The 20,627-nt window shown below is 36.4% G+C and overlaps 1 protein-coding gene across 1 annotated transcript in view; it reads right to left on the bottom strand.

The window, feature by feature from the left end:
* The window catches only part of Faf1 (Fas associated factor 1), a 297,788-nt gene that overhangs the window by 34,000 nt on the left and 243,161 nt on the right, over window positions 1–20,627 (bottom strand). Inside the window, exons 16-17 of the mRNA XM_042677919.1 lie at window positions 10,163–10,243; window positions 9,522–9,599 (exon numbers count right to left, since the gene is read on the bottom strand). Coding sequence (XP_042533853.1) covers window positions 9,522–9,599; window positions 10,163–10,243 — 159 coding nt within the window. The remainder of the gene's footprint in view (window positions 1–9,521; window positions 9,600–10,162; window positions 10,244–20,627) is intronic.

The following is a 20,627-nucleotide window of genomic DNA, read 5'->3' on the forward strand; positions in this document are numbered from 1 at the left end:
GAGCACTTTCCCAGCCGGTCTGTGAGATCTTATCCTCAATTTATCACCAAAATGCCAGAAGTGGAACTGTACCTCAAGTGTTAGAGCAGTAGCCATGAGCAGAAAGGCTCAGGGACAATGCTCAGGCCTTGAGTTCAAGTCCCAGGACTGGTACATACCCACAAAAAAGTAATTAAATGGTTAGGATCACATGCTTTCCTGTATGACAGATTCAAATACTGGCCATTAGGTAAATAACAACCTTTATGACCTTTAGTTTCTTTATTCAAGAAATAGGGCCAATAAAAACACTAAGTTTAGCATTCAATCGATGTCAAGTGCCTAGCACTGATCATCATGCTATATATATGTTAACATTGTAAAGACAGGACAGTGGCTGGTGCTGCTGTCATTATCATAAAGATTATTTCTTTGTACCTACTTTAATTAGAACTCAACTTGGTATTTCCTGGTTTCCCTTTCTGCTCCCCCCTTTAATCCACCTGTCTGCTTGCATTCTATATTGGCATTTCCCTGCACAGTATAACAACAGATGCTACATTATTGTCTGAAGTCAATTGATTATAGTACAGAAAAATAAACAACAGTAGCTCATTACTCCATTCATTGTGCAGACAAGATCTGGCCCTCAATGTACACAGACTCCAGGGCTTTTCTGTAGAATGAAAACAGATCTTAGCTATCCCACACTAACAGACCAATGTGCAAAACAATGAAGAGAGATTAGATAAGTCAGCAACTTTGGTATCTGAATAAGCAACAGTTTTACTGGCAAAAAGAAATGCCAGTAAAACCTGTTTCAAATATACTGGCTAAAAGCAAAACCACCATGTAAGCAAACACAGTTGTAAAGCAGTAATAAAAAGGACAAAAATACCAAAATAACAGTCATAGTAAACACCATTGTTCAACTTCAATTTGGTTTGCTCAAGAAATAAGTATTTTTATTTGCATATTTTAGGTTTGTGATAAAACAAGGAAACCTGGTAAAAGAAATATGAACTGAGCTGGGCACGGTGATGCATGCCTATAATCCCAGATAACTGAGAGTGGAAGTAGAGAGACTGCATGTTGGAGGCCAGTTTAGAGCAAAGATTTTGAGAGCTTATCTAAAAACAAAAATATGACAAAAGGGTTAGGGGCTTGGCTCTAGGGCTCAGCGTGTATGTGGTACCCAGTTCAATCTTCAGTACTGAGGGGAAGAAACATGAACTGATCTTGGACTTTTTTCCCCCTTAAGAAGAGGATTGCTCTTTATTAAATGGATTCTATGAAACCAACCATTTGTATGATCTTGTACTTTTTTTTCTTGATCTTGGACTTTTTAAAATTAAGAAAATATCTGCAGATTTAAAGCATTCACATATGAGGAATGAAAAATGGGATCATTTAACGTGAAATTAGGCAATGAAAACACACACTCAAAAAAGACTGCACAACTGCCTTTTTTTCTTTTTTTACAGTAATGCAGATTGAACCTAGGATCTCATCTGTTAGGTAAGCATTCTATCATTTGAGTCACCAGACCTTTAATTTTAATTTTTTTTTCTAAGATAGTTTCTCTAAGCTTGACTGTGGTCTTCCTGTTTCTGCCTCCCTAATAGCTGGGATTACAGGTATATACCACTACACTTGTTTAACTAGAAAGGATAATATATATTTTCTTACTAATCTCTTACAATTAGAATCAATTAACAGACAGACAGATAGGCAGACAGACAGACAGACACACACACATTCTTTGTATTAGTTAGTTTTAGATGAGAAAATAGAAGAAAATTCTGTTTAAGTGGAACTTTTGTTCTAAGGCAACATAGGAAAATTTCATATATGCATGCATATACTTATCACATAGTGATGGTGACTATGGAGGGAGAGCAGGGAATTCTAGTACAAGGGAGGGGAAGTTTTAAATGTTGTTCTTAATGAGCAAAAGCACAAAGGGGAGATAGAGCCATGTGAACATTTGGTTCTAGCCTGGGTGCCTGGTTTAAGGGATTGCAGGGCAGCCATATGGCTAAAATAGAATGAGTATGATGAGAGGAACAGGAGTTAAAGAGGAAACAAAGGACAGGGGTGAAGAGACTAAATATGGCTTTGAGAAAGCCACTTGATTTTTTTTTTTTCCATTTAAAATTAAGGCATAATTCACACGCAGTAAAATCTTTTCTCTTGTGGTGCTGAAAACTAACAGAGTTAATTGGCATATACTAGGCTGGCTTTAAAGTGCAATCCTCAGATCTCAGCCTCCTGAGTAGACAGGATTACAGGCATGAGCAACTGGGGACAGATTCTGGATTATTTACTGTTTCATTCATTGGTGGGTTCATCACTGTGCTATGTCACACTATGGTGATTTGTTAAGTATTTAACCCTGGTACTTTCAGTCTTTCAACTTTGTTCTTTTTAAAAAATGTTTTGACTATATTAATTGCATTGTTTCTTCATAGAAAATATAAAATTAAAATTTCTACAGAAAATCCTGTAGAGATTTAACTAGAATCAATAGAAGATGTTGCATTTTCTTTTTTGGGGGTGATGGTCATGATGGTACTGGGCTTTGTACTCACATTTTACATTTGCCTGGCAGGTATTCTACCACTTAGGTCACAGTCTACTTTTTCGGGGTAGTATTAGAGTTTGAACTTAGGGTTTCACACTTGCATGGCTGGCACTCTATCCATCCAAACCAGCTATGTGCTGATTATTTTGGAAGTGAAATCTAGTAAATTTTTCCTCTTGGTCTGGTTTTGAACCACAATTTTCCAGGTCTCAGTTTCCTAAGTAGCTAGGATTAGAGGTGTTTGCCACTGGTGCCTGTCTCCAGTCCTTTTTCCTTTATTTTCAAATAGGGCTTCACTTTTTGCTGGGGCACTATGGACCACAGTACTCCTATCTATACTTACCATTTACCTGGAATTACAGGGACATACCACTGTGTTCAGTGGTTTTGTTGTTGTTGTTGTTGAGATGGGGGTTTCATGAACTTCTTGCTTGTTCTAGCCTGGAATCTCAAGCCTCCTGATTTCAGCCTCCTGAATAGCTATGATTACAGTGTAAGCCACCATGCCAGCTACCACTGCAGGTTTTTTTTTTTTTTTCTTGTTGGTTGTGGAGATTGAACTCAGGACCTGGGTGCTGTCCCTAAGCTCCTTCTGCTCAAGGCTAAAACTCTACCACTTTGAGCCATAGCACCACTTTCAGTTTTCTGGTGGTTAATTGGAGATAAGAGTCTTATGGACTTTCCTGCCCAGGCTGGCTTTGAACTGCAACCCTCAGATTTCAGTCTCCTGAGTAGCTAGGATTACAGGCATGAGCCACCAGTGCCTGTGGCACAATTGCAGTTCTTAAGGGACATGATGTGGCAATTATTATTTTTAATTTAATTTTATTGAAAAGGTGCTATACAGAGGGGTTACAGTTACATAAGTAAGGTAATGAGTACATTTCTTGTCGCGCTCAACCAGTTCTTAATTCTTCAAATCTTGAATAAAGACTGAGGGATGGGAGATGGCTGGAGCTATCATATGATGGTAATGTTTTTTGTTTTTGTTTTTAACACTTTTAAAATTATCATTATCTTTAAGTAGTTGTACAAAGAAGTTCCCATTCTACAAAACAGTATATGAGTACAAAGTGTCTGACAACATTGCCACCCATCGATCCAAACCTATCCCTTCTCTCACTTTTCTTTCTTTTAAATTGAGATTAGGTGATTACATAAATTTCACATATTTTACAGTATTGTGGAACAGTGATACTTAAAAGTCACAAATATATTTTAACCTTCACAAGGTAAATTATCATTATCATGGTCTATAAAGTTCATTAATTGACAATACAATTATTTCTTCCATATCAGGTGATGTTTGCATTTCTTTCCTTTTGCTTAATGTAAGTTGTGCCCACTTTCCCTCTCATTCCTCCCTTCCAATCACTGTCTTTGGGTTGTTTAGTTATTTTTCTTCTATGTCCATTGCAGCTGATAGGCCCCTTTATTGTATGCTGTTCCATTTCCCACTTATTCTGTGTCCTCCTCCTGGCTTCCCTCCGTTGCCTGCGCATATATATATATATATATATATATATATATATATATATATATATATATCATATATAAGTTCAAGAACATGGAGTCATTAAGCAATGATACGACAAAATGAGTGGCTGTCCTTTGTTTCTCAAGTCTTGTTTACTTTGTCATATCTCCTTGCATTTTGGCTTTAGCATTCACGTATCAGGGAGACCATGTGCCGTTTGTCTCTTTGTTTTTGGTTTACCTTGCTCAAAATAATTCGCTCTAGTTCCATCCATTTCCCTGAAAATGCCATTATTTTGCCCTTTCTAATGGCTGCATAATATTCCATTGTATATAGGTACCACAATTTTGGATCCACATCAGTAGTGGGACATCTGGGTTGTTTCCATATCTTGGCTATTGTGAACAGTGCTGCAGTTAACATGGAGGTGCATGTGTCCTTGTCTCCTGGTTCCTGTTGTTCAGGGTAGATGCCTAGGAGTGGTATGGCTGGGTTATAGGGGAGGTCTATATTTAGCTTTCTGAGGTACCTCCAGACTGATTTCCAAAGTGGCTGTATTAGTATATAATCCTACCAGCAATGCAGTAGGGTTCCTCTTTCTTCACATCCCCTCCAGCATTTGTTGTTGGTTGAATTTAGGATGTGGGCCATTCTGACTGGGGTAAGGAAGTATCTCAGTGTTTTTCCTTTCCTTTCCCTTTCCCTTTCCCTTCCTTTCCTTCCTTCCCTCTCCCCAGCCCTCTCTTTCTTTCTTTCTTTCTTTGTTATGGGGCCTGAACTCTGGGCCTGGGCATTGTCCCTTAGCTCTTCAGCTTAAGGCTAGCGCTCTACCATTTGAGCCACAGCTCCACTTCTGGCTTTTACTGCTTATGTGGTGCTGAGGAATCGAACCCAGGGCTTCATGCATGCAAGGAAAGCACTCTTCCACTGAGTCACCTTCCCAACCCTATTTGCATTTCTTTTATAGCCAGGGATGATGAAGGTAGTGACTTTGTTTATTCTCTCTCACTCATGATTCTCCAAAAATTGGCTCTTTCAACAATAGCTCTAATTATTTGGACTGTGTTCTAAATTTATCCATATATTCTTCTCTGAGCAAACCCTATGTCTTTGTTCATAATTAAGAAGTGATGCTCTTTCATTGGCCTTCCATCCAAACATTTATTTATTACTCCAATCAAAATGCTCTTCTGTTGGGGCTGGGAAGGGGGCTCAGTGGTAGAGTGCTTGCCTTGCATGCACAAGGCCCTGGGTTCAATTCCTCAGCACCACATACACAGAAAAATCCAGAAGTGATGCTGTGGCTCAGCGGTAGAGCACTAGCCTTGAGCAAAAAGAAGCTCAGGGACAGTGCCCAGGCTCTGAGTTCAAGCCCCAGGACTGACAAATAAATAAATAAATAAAAATGCTCTTCTGTCTTATTTCATTGTTAACCATCAAAATCCTCTTAATCTTCCCAAAGCTTCTTTCTCTATGAAGGTTTATTTTTTTGGTTGGGAGTACTGGAATTTAAGTGTTTATTAGACAGGCACTTTACCGTTGAGTGATATATCCAGTCCTGTTTTTTCACTGATTACCTTTTGAGATAGTATCTTGCTTCCTGCCTAGGCAGACTTCTGGACCACAATCTTTCCTATTTTTGCTTTCTGCTGGGAGGACAGGCACAAACCACCATGCCCAATTTCTTCTGTTAAGATGGAATCTCACAATTTTTTTTTTAAATTTTAAACTACAGCTGGTATGTAACCATAATATAATCCTCCCAATCTAGGCCTCCTCTGATGCTAGGATGACAGGTGCATACCACTGTGCTCAGCTATTGGTTGAGAGGAAGATTTAGGTACATTCTGATTGGTCTCAAATTGCAATCCTCTTAATCTCAGTTTCCCAAGTAGCTAGAATTATAGTTGTGAGTTATTGGCACATAGAAGTTAAGTATTTCTTGGTAAGAATCTACTACTAAAAATCAACTTCTTCAAAATATCTTTAGTGCTATTCCATTTTATAGTATTTTATAATGTTTGTTTTTGTTTTGTTTATGTGGTACTGAGGAATCAAACCCAGGGCTTCATGCATGCTAGGCAAGCACTCTACCACTAAGCCACATTCCCAGCCCTAAGTATTTTATAATGTAAAATGTCTCTTTCTATAGTTATTTATTTATATTTGTCTACTTCTTCCATTAAACAGTGAACTCTCTCAGAACTAATTATATTTTACATATACAACATGGTGTAATATAATTATCTATAGTAACTTATTTAATGATTTATATACAGAATAAAATTAATGAGTAATAAATATCTGCTGAATACTGATTGGATGCAAACTTAGCTGAAATTTTTTTTCCTGCCCAAAATGCAGTGGCAAAACCCCCAATACTTGGATGGCAAGTAGTTCATACATTTTGCCATTTTCTATTAGATTCACTTCTTATGCTATCATAACAGCACTTGAAGGCTGAGGCAAGAAGATTGTGAGTTTGAGGTCAGCCTGGCTAAGTAAGGTCCAGTATCCAAGGGTGAAAGGAAAGGAAAAGATCTATTGTTTAAACTGAACTTACAGAAAAATGTGTTATTTGGCCCTTTGTAGAAATGATTTTACATTGTACCATAAGCTCAAACTTTTATGAGTTTAAATTTCATGTAAAAAGCTATAAGAAATTGTCATACATGACTTAGCTATTGTAGCTATGGTCAGAAATAATATTTACCACATCACAAAGCTTCCTTGTGAAGGGGAAACACTGCTCTAACATCTCAATGTTAGAAAAATCCAGGTACAGTCTGAAAGATTAGTCTTTATCTGTTATTATTTACAAAGTGGCATTTCTAAATTATCACTTTTTTCTCTATTTTTTTACTCAAAAGAAGTATGGAACAAACTTTGTGATTCATTTTGAGCTCAAATCTAGAACTCCATCATGTTCATTTAGTGCCTCTGCTGGACTATCTGTTGTAAACATACTAATATCACCTTTCAATTAATCTTCCTGTATTTTCCCTTAATGTTTATTTCTACATCTATTGTTCCTTTTTTTAATACCTTAGAATTACATATATTTATGAACATTACTTGATAGTGATTTTAGAAAGAGTAAGTAAACACATACATTAGTAAAGTGGAAGTTTGTTATAATTTCTATGATTTTCCTTTAGAATAGTTTTACAAGTATTTTCCTTATCACATTCAAGGACCAGAGCAATCTGCCTTTCTATATTTTTACTGATTTCATTCAATTGCCACATGACAAGTACTAAGTAGTTTCTGATAGACAAGGGTGATTTGACTATATAATACTTTATTTTTCTAAAGGACCTTGAAATACTGTAGATAATAAAAGTGACAAAACCACTTGCTTCTCAATGTAATTATATGGGTTAGGTTTCGGTTAGATGGGAGGCCATACTACTACAGAAAATCAGGTGACTTGGCTTCTTGTCCAGATTATATGTTCAACCAGTTTGGTGACATTGGCAAACTGTATAACCTTCCTGGGTCTCAGTTTCATACAGGTTGCACAACACCAGCCTTTTCCTGGTATGATAATTTGTAGTACCCTAATGTGCTGAAATGTTATCTGGTATCCCATGCAAAAAAATGAACAAGGTCAAAAACTTTGGAAAAGACTAGATTAAAATTAACAAAGTTTCTTAATGATGAAACATACAACAGCCTTTGTAAAGCTTGGATTAGGGAGAGTAAGATACAGAGTATTTTTGAAACTTGCCTTTTCTGGGAGTACATGGAAGGACAAATGCAAGAGATGACTAGCTGAAACACCTGCCCTACCCTTCCTCCCTTTCCATGTGCTCCATCTTTTCACGTAACAATTGTGCACACACGTGCTCCAAGTTATTTTCTATCTGAAATGCTTTGGACTACAAATGCTCTAGACTTAAGAATGTCTTTTGACTTTTGAATATCTGTACATACATATTGGGATATCTCAGGAATGAGTCCTAAATATAAAAGCCTTTTGGGGATGATGGAACATTTCAGATTTTGGATTTTCAGATCAGAGAACAGTTATAAGGATATTTGGAGGGTTTTCTATGAGGACCTTACATTTATTAGTATCTACATTTGATAAAGAAAATTTTAGCTCAGGGTAAACTATGTAAAGTCATTAGAATCAAGTCTAAATCCCGATCAATAAGTTAATTGTGTACTTAACATTTTAGATTGCTTCTATGATTAAAGATGTACTATAAGGAGAGAATGATCATGTGTGAAAGCATGAAGGAGCAGGAACCCTATGTTTTATTTTTTTCCCTATGTTTTAAAACTATGTCTCTTGAAACAGCCTACAAGAATGGCAAGTAATTTTCCCTTATGTGACTCCTATAGACAAATAAAAAAGCATATGACCTTGGATTGGAATGAAGTATGAGAAAAAGCATAAGCTTTGTAGTCATAAAGACTAGCTGATAATTTGGCTGTTCCCATTTCTATATGTGTAACTCAATAGGCTTCAGTTTTGTTTTTACTTGTAACGAGAAATTCCTTATGTTGCATCTTGTTTTCATGGTTAATGAGTAAGTATATGCAAAACAGAAGATGCTCAACAAAGTATTTTCTATCTTCAAAGAACAGAGAACCAGGGTTTGTCAGGTATAGTGTCTTAAATATTATGACAGGTACTCAATAAGTCAGAAAATGAACAAACTGATTTTCAAATAGTGTAATCTCACACATCTTTCAAGACCTGACTCAAATACTACTTCTCCCATTATTGACTGATTATCAAAACTGTGAAAGATTTTTCCGTGGTCTCTGAAATCCCTAAGTATTTTGTTTTTACTTATCCTTTCACTTAGAGTGTTTCTCCTTGCAGACATGAATCTTCCCTCCACGATGTAATCTGCTCTTACAGGCAGAAAACACCTTATGGTTCCTGTTTCTCTTTCAGTGCTCACATGCAATTAAGGTTTTTCAAGTTTTTCAACACTTGGTAAGGGGCTGCTTCTTTTTCCAAGTAAATCATATGGTACTATCATTCTAACTGCAATCAATTGCTTGCTTGCTTCCTTGCTTGCTTGCCTTGTTTGCTTGCTTGCTTGCTTCCTTCCTTCCTTCCTTCTGAGATCTTTGGAAAGTGGGGAATGGTCTATATCATTAACTGCCAAGATTACGGTTTGCTTTTAAATGGAAGTAACTTACTATATCTTTTGGTGAGTTAAGTTAGGGAAGTAAAGTCACTATATTACTTGGAATGTGATAATGTCAAGGAAAGATGGGAAGTGTTTGTTAGACAATAAGAAAGAATGGGATTGATGATATCAGAACATCATGAATCTAGTACATGGTCAAGTTCTCTAAGAATTCTATATAACAGCTTAGGAATGATTCTTTTTAAAGAAAAGTTAGGGTAAAACTAGTCAGGGAAAAGTAGAAATACTGTAACAAAGAGTAACAGCCTCAGCATAAAATACAGTGGAATTACAACCCAGGTTCTGAAAATAACTTGCTGTGTCCTACCTCACGTTCCTCTTCTTGTTCTTTTCGAATCTGCTCCAAGCGAAACTGTTCTGCCATCTCTCTCTCATGAGCTTCCCTCTGTCAATAAAATAGAAGGGAAGCAAACATTTAATATATGTTTACCTTTTAAAAAAAAGAGGAAAAAAGAGCAAGTTATATCCAAAGGGCTTATTCAACAAAATCCAGAGGTACACTGTGGTTACAGCAATGTTTCTTTCTATAAAAAGAATGAAAACCACACCTCTCTGAGAGTGCTGGATTCTTCTGCAAAAGCCTTTGAGAGCTCTGGGTAAGGTGGCAGTCAAGATTCTTTGGGACCTTTCTTGTGTCCTTTCTGGCCCTTTCAGCTCTCTCTAAATCTCCCAATCTCAAAGCTCTATTCATATAGCTTCACCCTTTCCTGTCATTCTGGTTGCTAACTTGTATTACTACATTTTCCCCCATCTAGTTCATTTATACTACATTTAGAAACACTTTTATTTCCTGATTTTTCCCCAAAAAAACTGAAAAATACTTTCCACTGAAACTTTTGCTCACTGAACTCAGTAGTTTTAGGGCTCAAAGTGAAAAGAGGACTGTTATTCAGATCCCAGAGTTTGGGATTCAGGTCTGTATTCCTGAAGCACCTTGACCACACTTACCTTTGCTCTGTCAGCTTCAAGTGAAAGGCGATAGGCCTCATCTTGTTCTCTTTTCACATTTTCTCTGGCTTCACGTTCATCCTTATAAGAAAGAAAAGGATCAAATGAGTTAAAAAATTTTTTTTAAGTATCATACATCAATAGCACCAGGGGGTTTCACTGTGATAATTCCATAGATGCATGGAGTATACTGAACACACTATGTGTGTGTGTATGCAATGTTATTTCAATTATTTTCATCCCTCAGTATTCTTTTCTTCTCCTTTGTGCTCCTCTCCAAGTGAGCCCTTCCCCAAAGTCTCTTTTAATTCATGTCTCCTATTCCTCTTCCTCCTCCTCCTCATTTTAGTTCTACCTTATACAATGAATGAAAACATATTTGGCTTTTTGAGTTTGGCCTATATCACTTAACATGATGATATCTAGTTCTATCCATTTTCCTGAAAATAACAATTTATTTTTTGCATGGCTGAGTAATATAGTATAGTATATGTGTATACTTGAACATATGTTTGAATACATACATACACACAGACACACACACATACACACTGTATTTTCTTATCCATTCATCAATTGTTGGGTATGTTGGCTGATTCCACAGCTTACTATTGTAATCAGAGCTACAACAAATAAATGTGAGTACACAGACATACTGCTTTAGAAGAAAACGGTCAGAAATAAGCCCAAGTGTAATACAGCAGGGTAATAAGATAGGTATGTTCTTAGCTTTCTGATAAACCACTATACTAATTTCTATAGTGCCTGTAGTAAGTTTACATTCTGAACAACAGTGTATAAGCTGTCCTCCTATCCTTTCCAACTTTTGTTGTTGGAACAACAACAACAATGGAATCTTAGTTTAGTCTTGATCTGTATTTCCTTATGGCTTATTAATTAAACATTTGGACTTCTTCTGAGATCTACTTAATTCATTTACCCATTTATTAATTTTGTTGTTCTTTTGGTGCTTATTTATTTATTTTTTGCCAGTCCTGGGCCTTGAGCTCAGGGCCTGGGTACTGTCCCCAAACTTCTTTTTTGCTCAAGGGTAGAACTGTGCCACTTGAGCCACTTCTGGCTATTTATGTTTATAAAAATGGTACTGCGGAATTGAACCCAGGAAATCACTCAGGGCAAGCACTCTACCACTAAGCCACATGCCCAGGTGCTTAATTTTTTTTTTTTAGCTCTTTGTATATTTACAATATATGAATCCTTTACCTGTTGACTAATTTCCTGTAGCGGTTTCAGTGATTCAGATCTTTCTATATACCAACAATGAACAGGCCAAGAAAGAAATCAGGAAAACAGTTCCACTCACAATTATCCCCTTCACCAAGCAAAATGCCTATGTATAAACTTGACAAAGAGGTGAAAGACCTTTTCAATGGAAACTAAAAAACCCAAAGAAAGAAACTGAAAACACCAAAAAAATGGAACAATCACAAGTTCACAACTTGGTAGGATTTTTTTTTGGGGGGGGAGGGTTCAGTCGTGGGGCTGGAACTCTGGGCCTGGGCACTGTCCCTCAGCTCTTCAGCTCAAGGCTAGTGCTCTACCACTTGAGCCACAGCGCCACTTCCGGCTTTTTTCTTTTTGCTTATGTGGTGCTGAGGAATCGAACCCAGGGCCTCATGCATGCAAGGCCAGCACTCTACCACTGAGCCACCTTTCCAGCCAGGAGGATTATTTTTATGTAAATATTTATCATTAAAAGCAATCTACAGATCCAATGAAATACTTATAAAAGTCCCATATCATTCTTTGCAGAAATGCAAAAATCAGTCCTAAGATACACTTAGAAGTATAAAGATCTGAATAGCAAAAATAATCCTGAGCAAAAGGAACAATGTTAGAGTATAACACTGGACTGCAAATTATACTATAGGGCCAGTAGTAACAAAGACAGTATACCAACGGCACAAAAGCAGATGTAAGGATCAACAAATAGTATGGAACAGAAATAAACCCACACAGTTGTAACTTGAGTTTTGACAAAGAATTCCAAAACATACACTGGAAAAAAGACAACCTCTTTAACAAATGGTGCTGGAAAAACTGTTCATACATTCAAAAGACTGAAACTAGTCCTCACCCTGTATAAAAATCAACTCCCAAATGGATCAAAGATCTTAATGTAAGACCAAATGAGTTTTTGTCATTAAAAACCAACCAAACCAACCAAACCAAACCAAACAAAAAAGCAGCCAGAAGCTACTAGATCTGAGGACTGAGGTTTGAAGCCAGTCTGGGCAGGGAAATCCTTAAGAATCTTATTTCCAATTACCAACCCAAAAAGCCAGTAGTGGAGCTGAGGCTCCACTTGAGAGGGAGAAAAAAAGCTCAGGGAAAATGCCCAGGTCCTGACTTCAAGCCCCAGGACCAGTACACACACGCACGAGCACACACACACACACGCACGAGCACACACACACACACACACACACGCACAAGCACGCACACATACGCATTCACACACACACACACGCGCGCGCGAGTAAAACAACCAGCAAACAAATGAGATAGGAGATAGGTAACATGGTTCACAGTAAAAACAAGAATATCCAAATCCTAACTCTAACACTAAGAAACTGTCATCATACACACACACACACACACACACACACACACACACACACACGCGTGCGTGTGCGCACATGTGTGTGTGTGTGTGTGTGTGTGTGTATTTAACTTCCTGAGATCTCAGTTTCCTTAATTGTAAAACAAAATACTGTCTTACAGGGTTATTGTGAGAATTAAATGCAATCATATACAAACTGTCTAGTAAAAAGCATCTTATACTTGGTTCATTTGCATACTGACTAATTCCTTTCTTCCTTCTGATTTCTAAGATTAAAGATGTTTAAGATTTGAAGATGTTCAGTGCTAAGACTAAGAACTGGAATGAATACAAAAGGGGCTAAATGCACAATGATCTTGTTAATCTCATTTGACTTTACACCACTAACATTTTGGTTATTAAAATGAACAACACCCTTCAACTCCTTTCTTTATCAAATAATTATTTTCCTACTTCATTCACTCTCATTTAGTGTGTAGATAACAGGAGTTATCTAAGTTAAAAATGTTTTAAAATGTTTTTAGCTTCCAAAGTGAGTATACCACATGCCTACATTTAATCATGATTTCACATGAAATTAAAAGTTAATTTATAATCAGAATTTCTCATTTGCAAAAGTTCAGGAGTATAGCCAATATACATGAACTTAATATCTACACCTGTCTACATTAGAGTGTAAATTCCTATCAATCACTTGAGTACATTCACCAATATTTGTTTTTTTAACATATAAAACTGGTCATTTCATAAAGATTAATTTATTTATCTCACCAATTCACTTTATGCTTACCCTAGGCTGAGTATATGCTCAGCAATCCATTCAAGACTGGCCTTTTCTCTGAGGCCTAATACCTCTCTCCTAGTTTCATAAGTCAAATAATTTTAACAGCTCTGAAATGAATAGTAATATTTCATGGATTTGAAATCTTCCAAATAATAAATTAGGAAGAACTAGATTTTTCTAGCCTGAAAGGGTATAGAAGTATAAAGGGTAATTATACTTGGGAACAAAATATCAGAAGCTATGTTTAATCTAAATGAGAGATCATTCAGGTTACAGAGCAGCCAAAATAACTTACATGTGAAATATTATATATGAATAAAAATAGGTTTTAAAAACTACGTGCTGTAGATGTATTTAGCGGTTAGAATTTATGTTTTAAAGACACAGAAGGATTTTCTTTTATGCATATTCCCACTAATTCTAACTCATTATCTTTCCTTTACATTCTGTGCTGAGGATAAAACTCAGGACATTTAGCATAGCAGGCTCTACTTCTGAGTTATATCCTTGACCCCTGACTTTAGTTTACTTATTGAAATTTTACTATGACTAGATACAAACAGCCCAATAAGGCAAATTTTATGTTTTTGCTTGTATTTTTACTCACCTAATCCATTACTCTACAGACTCCTTTATGTCAAATGCTGATAAACAGTTCATTTAACCAGAACTAGCTTATCTATATAATTTCTTTATTTTTCAAGTAATTGTAGAGAGGTAATAGAAAGATTAGCAGACCTGTGTTCAAGTCATAACCCTGCCAGTAGCAACTTACATGTCCTTGGATAAATATGGTCTCCTTTCCAGACATTTATTAAACTAAAAGATTAAATGATCATAAGCCTTTATGTGTAAAAATATCTTTCCAAATTTATCCATCTCTAGAATATTATACAGATCATAAGAGTAATCTTACCTTTCAATATTTGAAATGAGGAAGTACCGAAGGTGTTTAAAACTATAACTTGACCTTACTTTCCTGAGCCTAGGTTTCTCAGAACATTCTGTACTTTCTCTTTAAAGCAGGTATTTTGTTTTTGTTTTGGTAGTATTGAGAATAGAGGGCTGGATCTCATCCATATCAGGCAAGTGCTCTACTACTAAGCTATATGGCTTGCTCTACTACTACACTACATGCCTAGCTCTCCTCCCTTTAGAGCACTTATCATAATAAAAATTAGTTATCAAATAAAGGATATAATTAAATAAATGTCTTATGGAATTCCTCATTTAACACTGTAAGCTCCACAAAACAAAGAACTTGTCTATATTATATACCCCTATATTTCATCTATTGATAGCTTTGGGGATGTATTTAAAGGATATACTGTATATACCTATATCTATCTATACTTTTTTTTTATGCTGGGGATTGAATGTAGGCCCTCCCATATACTAAGCACATGCTCTACATGTTCTGAGCTATATCTTCAGTTCTAAGTACATGCTGAACAAATGAATCATCTTTGTAGGTTAAAAAAATACTGTTTGTAGTAAAAGTTAAGGAGAAATAATATTTAGTTTATCCATAAAGCCACCCCATCTGGGCCAAAATAATCAATTGGCTGAGCAGGAATAACTTGTTATAACACTATGTACATACAACAAAAGAATAAGCTGTTATAGCAGGGAGCCATTTAAGCACAAATAATAAACATTTTAAGTAAACAGATGATTTTAAGACAGACTGTTGCAGACCATTAAAACAGCATCTTTGACCCAAAAAATGATACCTGTTATGAGAGGATTTTTGGTCTGCCCCTCTTTTCTCTCATTTTAGTTCCTCCCTCTCACAAATAGGAAATAATTTTATATTACGCATATTAGCACTGGGGAGAAAGGCCACTTTGTAATATGAGAAAACAGAGATAATCTTGTTTGGGGCACCTTCATCGATATGTTATGAAGTCTATATGTAGGGCTGGGATGTAGCTCAGTGGCAAAGTTCTTGCCTTGCAAATGCAATGCCCTGGGTTCAATCCTCAGTACCAAAACAGAAAGGACAAAAAAAAAGTCTATATGTAATGTTTAACTTTTACGTTTTGTATTGTTTTCCCTTTGTTCCTTAAATAATATTACTCTCCCCCATTTATACTTCCTTTTTTTTTTTTCTTTTCTTTTTGTTGGTGGGAATTGAACTCTGGGTCTGGGTGCTCTCCCTCAGCTCTTCAGCTCAAGGCTAGCACTCTACCACTTGAGCCACAATGCCACTTCTGGATTTCTAGTGGTTTATTGGAGATTAGAGCCTCAGGGACTTAGCTGCCTGGGCTGGCTTTGAACTGCACTCCTCAGATCTCAGCCTCTCAAGTAGCTAGGATTATAGGCATGAGCCACCAGCACCCGGCTTAGACTTTTTATTCCATCCGTTGTATTACTCAAAATTGTACCTGCCTGTCTTTTACATATTTAAGGAGCTACTTCAGAGATGAAGAAACAGAAATATTGAAGGTAACTGATTTGTACAAGACCACCTAGCCAGAGCAGAGGCAGACTTACATTTGAATCCAGGTGTCTTTATAGCTTTCCCTGGCTAACAGCTCTTCCTAAGATCTAGACAGAAGCACTGACTCAGACTTGTGGCTCCAAACTAAATTTCCCAAGTTTGTCCTGGTCATAGCTTCTTCTTTTTTTTCCTTGACTGTGAATTTTATTATAGAGATAATGAATACACATAGGTTTGTTTTGAGTGGGTCTGTGGTATGGCACAGGTAATAACTACAGATAGTCCAGTACCAAGTTTCACACGGTTAACTCAATGTCCAAAATAACCCTAAGAGTCAGATCCTACTTTTCTTACTCCTCTTTTGTGGATAAGATAGGTAAAAATGCTGCCTGTGTACTGTGCAGCTGAGTACATTGTTTGTCCTAGGTGATGATGGACCCCAGGAATTTGCAGTCTCTGGCCTTTGTCATCTCTCAGGTCCAGGTTTATGCTGGGTCTGTCCTGAACCTCTTACCCGTGTGCACTTCTGCTTTGAAGTTAATGATAGGATCATTTTGTCATACACAGAAGAAGGATGTCTGGAAGTGGAAGGAAGAACTACTAGATCAGCAATGCAGTATGATGGAAGAGAAATTACTTCATGCTGAATTCAAACGGAGGTGCAGTTACAAGCAATTGTGAAAAAAGCACAAGAGGAAGAAGCTAAGGTCTGTTATAGGTACTTTAACATGCAGTTAATTGCCACAGACTTTTGGTAGCATTTTGTAGTGTTAATAGATGGTGATGTTTATCAAGTGTTGGTTCTGTTGCAGAATAGCTGTGTATTTTACTGACTCATTTAAATTTATTAGGTACAGTATCTTACTTCATCTTTCCAATAATCTTAGGAACTATTTATTTTTCACTTTACTGAGGTTTACTGGACAGAGAATGAGCAGCATACTTGTAAAATTTTCAGCTGGATGAGTTTTCAGCTGTACAATGGTCATAGCTGCTTGTAAAGGGCTATGGCTATTACTTATTCTTGTGCTTCTTGTAGGTTTTATACCTGTCTCGCCAGCTGTTCTATTTGCAGTTCTCTCCACTTTTTAGAATTACTAGAGAAAGTTACCTAGACATTTCTCTCCAAATAATTCTATATTAATGGACATTATAGAAAATCTCAGGGGTTAGGGTTAACAAGCTATAGATCTATTCTCTTAACTTGTAGATGTGCCTCTTGGAACTTCTGTGTCTCATAAATACTGTCTTTGAAGAAGTTTCCCTTGCTATATCTTAGAGGGTACACAAAAGTAACTAAAAATACACATTGAAAGTGAAACAGCTGGATAATAAACAGATTCAGGAATATGCCTGGATTATGGTACAAGCTACTTAGCTTTAAAACACTCCTGGCACATCAAAAGGAGATGATACTGGACTGCTCAGAAGTAAGTGATAGCTCTAATTGGAACCTTTTATTAGCACAGTTGTCATGTTCTCATATTGCTGGGTGCTACATGCATTAGTCTATTTGTCTCAGTGCACCTTAGCTACACAGGATCTATGATAGTCAAAACAACTATGAAAAGAACAAAGGACTTATATTACTTCATTTCAAGATTTGTTACAAAGTATGAATTTATAAAGATAAACAATGGAACAATGGAATACAGTGGAGTACAAATGCCTATGGACACATAAATAACTGGTTGTTGATGAAGGTGTAAATCAGTGGAAAAGGATATCTGTTCAACAAATAGTGCTAGAACTACTAGATACCCACACATCTCCAGAACTTCATTACATATGTTGTACTCCATACAGAAGTCAACTCAAGTGGATCATATACCTAAATGTGAAACCTGCAATGTATTTAAAATTTAAAACAGGCATAAAAATCTGCAAACACTTCACCATTAAAGACATGTATATAGCAAGTAAGCACAGACAGAGTTCAATGTCATTAGTTATTAATGAAATGCAAACTAAAACCATGATAAGATATTATTATACACCTATCTGAAAGTCTAAGACTTCATATCAAGTACTGACAAGGACATGGAAGCATTGGAATGCTCAAACACTGCTGGTCTTAGTGTAAAATGGTATAACCACTTTGGAAACCATTTGGGAAGTTTCTTAAAATGTACAACATATATCTATCATATGACCAAGTCATTTCAATCCTAGATAGTTACCCAAAACAAAAGAGAACAGATGCTATACAAAAGTGTGTATTCAAATGTTCTTATCAGTTTTATTTAGAATAGTTCAAATACCCATTATGAAAAGTGTCAGAATCAAAAGAACTCCTTGTATAAACTCTAACAAAAGAACGGGTAACACATACTTCTGAAAATCAAGCATGGTGGTACATTCCTGTAATCCCAGCACTTGGAAGGCTAAGGCAGATGACTGCAATATCAAGGTAAGGAGACCCTGCCTCAGAACCAAAACAAATAACAACAGTTGGGTGCAAGTGACTCATGCCTTAATCCCAGCTACTTGGAAGGCCAAGACTGGGAAATCATAGTTTTCAACCAGCTGGGCAAAAAAGTTTGGAACAGATATCTCCCTTCTCAAATGAGAGTTGGACATGGTAGCTGAAAGCCTGTTATTCAAGTTGTAATGGGAGGCCTATAATATGTGGCCCAAGAGGGAAATCTGAAACCTATCTAAAAAATAACCAGCACAAAAAAGCTAGAGGCATGGCTCAGCAGTAGAACACCTGCTTAAGCAAGAGTGAGGCCCTGAGTTTAAATTCTGTAAAAAAAAAACAATAAACCCAATAACCAACCACTAACAAACAAACAAATGAGCAAACAAATAAAACAACAAAAAGAACAAAAAAAAACCAACAACAAAGTAAATTTAAAAAGCCAACGTTCTGAGGATAGCCGACAATCAACTGTTGTTCAACCTTGGTCTGGTATTACCTTTTATTATATATTCTTCAAGTCAGACATTTTTTGTTTCAAAATATTTTATATATATATGGGAGCTGGGAATGTGGCTCAGTGGTACAGTGCTTGCCTTGCACGCATGAGGCCCTGGGTTCAATTCCTTAGCACCACATTAGCAGAAAAAGCCGGAAGAGGTGCTAGCCTTGAGCTGAAGAGCTGAGGGACAGCGCCCAGGCCCAGAGTTCAGGCTCCATGATAGACAACCCCCCCCCCCCCCCACACAAACATATATATATATATATATATATATATATATATATATATATATACAAAATCCTTCTCAATTTAGCGTTTTAAAAACTTCCAATGCCTCAACCACTTTGAATATCCACATGATTTGCTATGGCATGCATATTCCTATCACAATTTTTAGTTACTCTATTTGACAATAAACTTAATCTTTGGAGAATTTCTTTCTGATTGTTATTTAGGTTGACAATGATTTCTTGATCAGAGAAAATAGGTTTTGATACTTAAAATTCATATAACAATTTCTCTTGGAGGTAGAGCTGTGGTTTAAGTGGTAGAACACTAACCTTAAGCAAAAGCCTAAGCCTAAGCCCTAACTAAGTTCAAGCCCCAGGATCAGCACAAAACAACAAAACAAAAAAAACAATTTCTCATTTACATAAATTTTAAGTCAATCATGACTAGGATTGAAGAATTGTTGAGTTAGACACCCAAAGGGACAGGCTAGGTCAGAACTGAGTGATTTAGGGTCAGCTACTGAAAGTAGCCAACACAAAGAAGATTCTCTCAAGACCCAAGTACAAAACATTAAAATGAAAGGTTAGACAGCTCATTTTCACTCCCCAAACTAAAAACAGTAGAGACAGAAAACAAATACTTTAGTAAGAATCAAAACTACCATTTATAGCTTTGCTCTCTTAGAGTGTTGTTAAATGAAAAGAATGATGGTGGTCATAGTACAGGGTTATATCAAACTGCAGAAGAATAATCTTTCTACTGGAGACTAGGAACATATTGGTATTCACAATGAAAGTCTGGAGTGTATGTTTCAGTGAGTGCTTGGCAGGAACTAAGCTCAGGTAGTTGCCTTATATAGTCATCATATTGCTAGTGGCCATTGGATGCTAGACTGGCCGTATATAGTTGCACACTGCTTAACAGCAATAAAAAGGAATGAACTACTGACACATGCAATAATGTGCAGAAATCATAAAATAATTATGGCTCAATGTAAAAGCTACACTAACAAGTATAAAGAGTGACAGAATCTTTTACAAAATTATAGAAAATGTAAACAATATATACTGACAGATCAATGAATGCATGGGACTTGGGTTGGTAGACAGGGGAAAGAGGATTATAGAAGCATGTGAGGAAGTTTTGGAGAGCAAGAGTTCAAGACTTTGATTTTGGTAAGGTTTCATGTATGTTAAAACTTTCAAACTGCATACTTTATATAGGCACAGTTTGTTGTGTATTAATTATATGGTTTTAGAAACTAGATTAACAGTACTGCAAAAATCAGATGCTTGAACACAGAAGGGAAAATTAATGAAATACAAATATTTGGAAGAAATTATCTAAAGTCTAGAGATCCAGAGCAATTTTAATTTTTTATTAATATGATCAAAAGTAAAATGATATACTTCAGTGGTAGAGTGCTTGCCTAGTATAACCAAGGTCCTGGTTCCTCAGCATCATGAAAAAAAAGTAATACATTTAATATTGCTTAGGTGAAA

Source organism: Dipodomys spectabilis, unplaced genomic scaffold, assembly GCF_019054845.1.
Source record: "Dipodomys spectabilis isolate Male_0828 unplaced genomic scaffold, ASM1905484v1 ptg000002l, whole genome shotgun sequence".
Taxonomy (NCBI): domain Eukaryota; kingdom Metazoa; phylum Chordata; class Mammalia; order Rodentia; family Heteromyidae; genus Dipodomys; species Dipodomys spectabilis.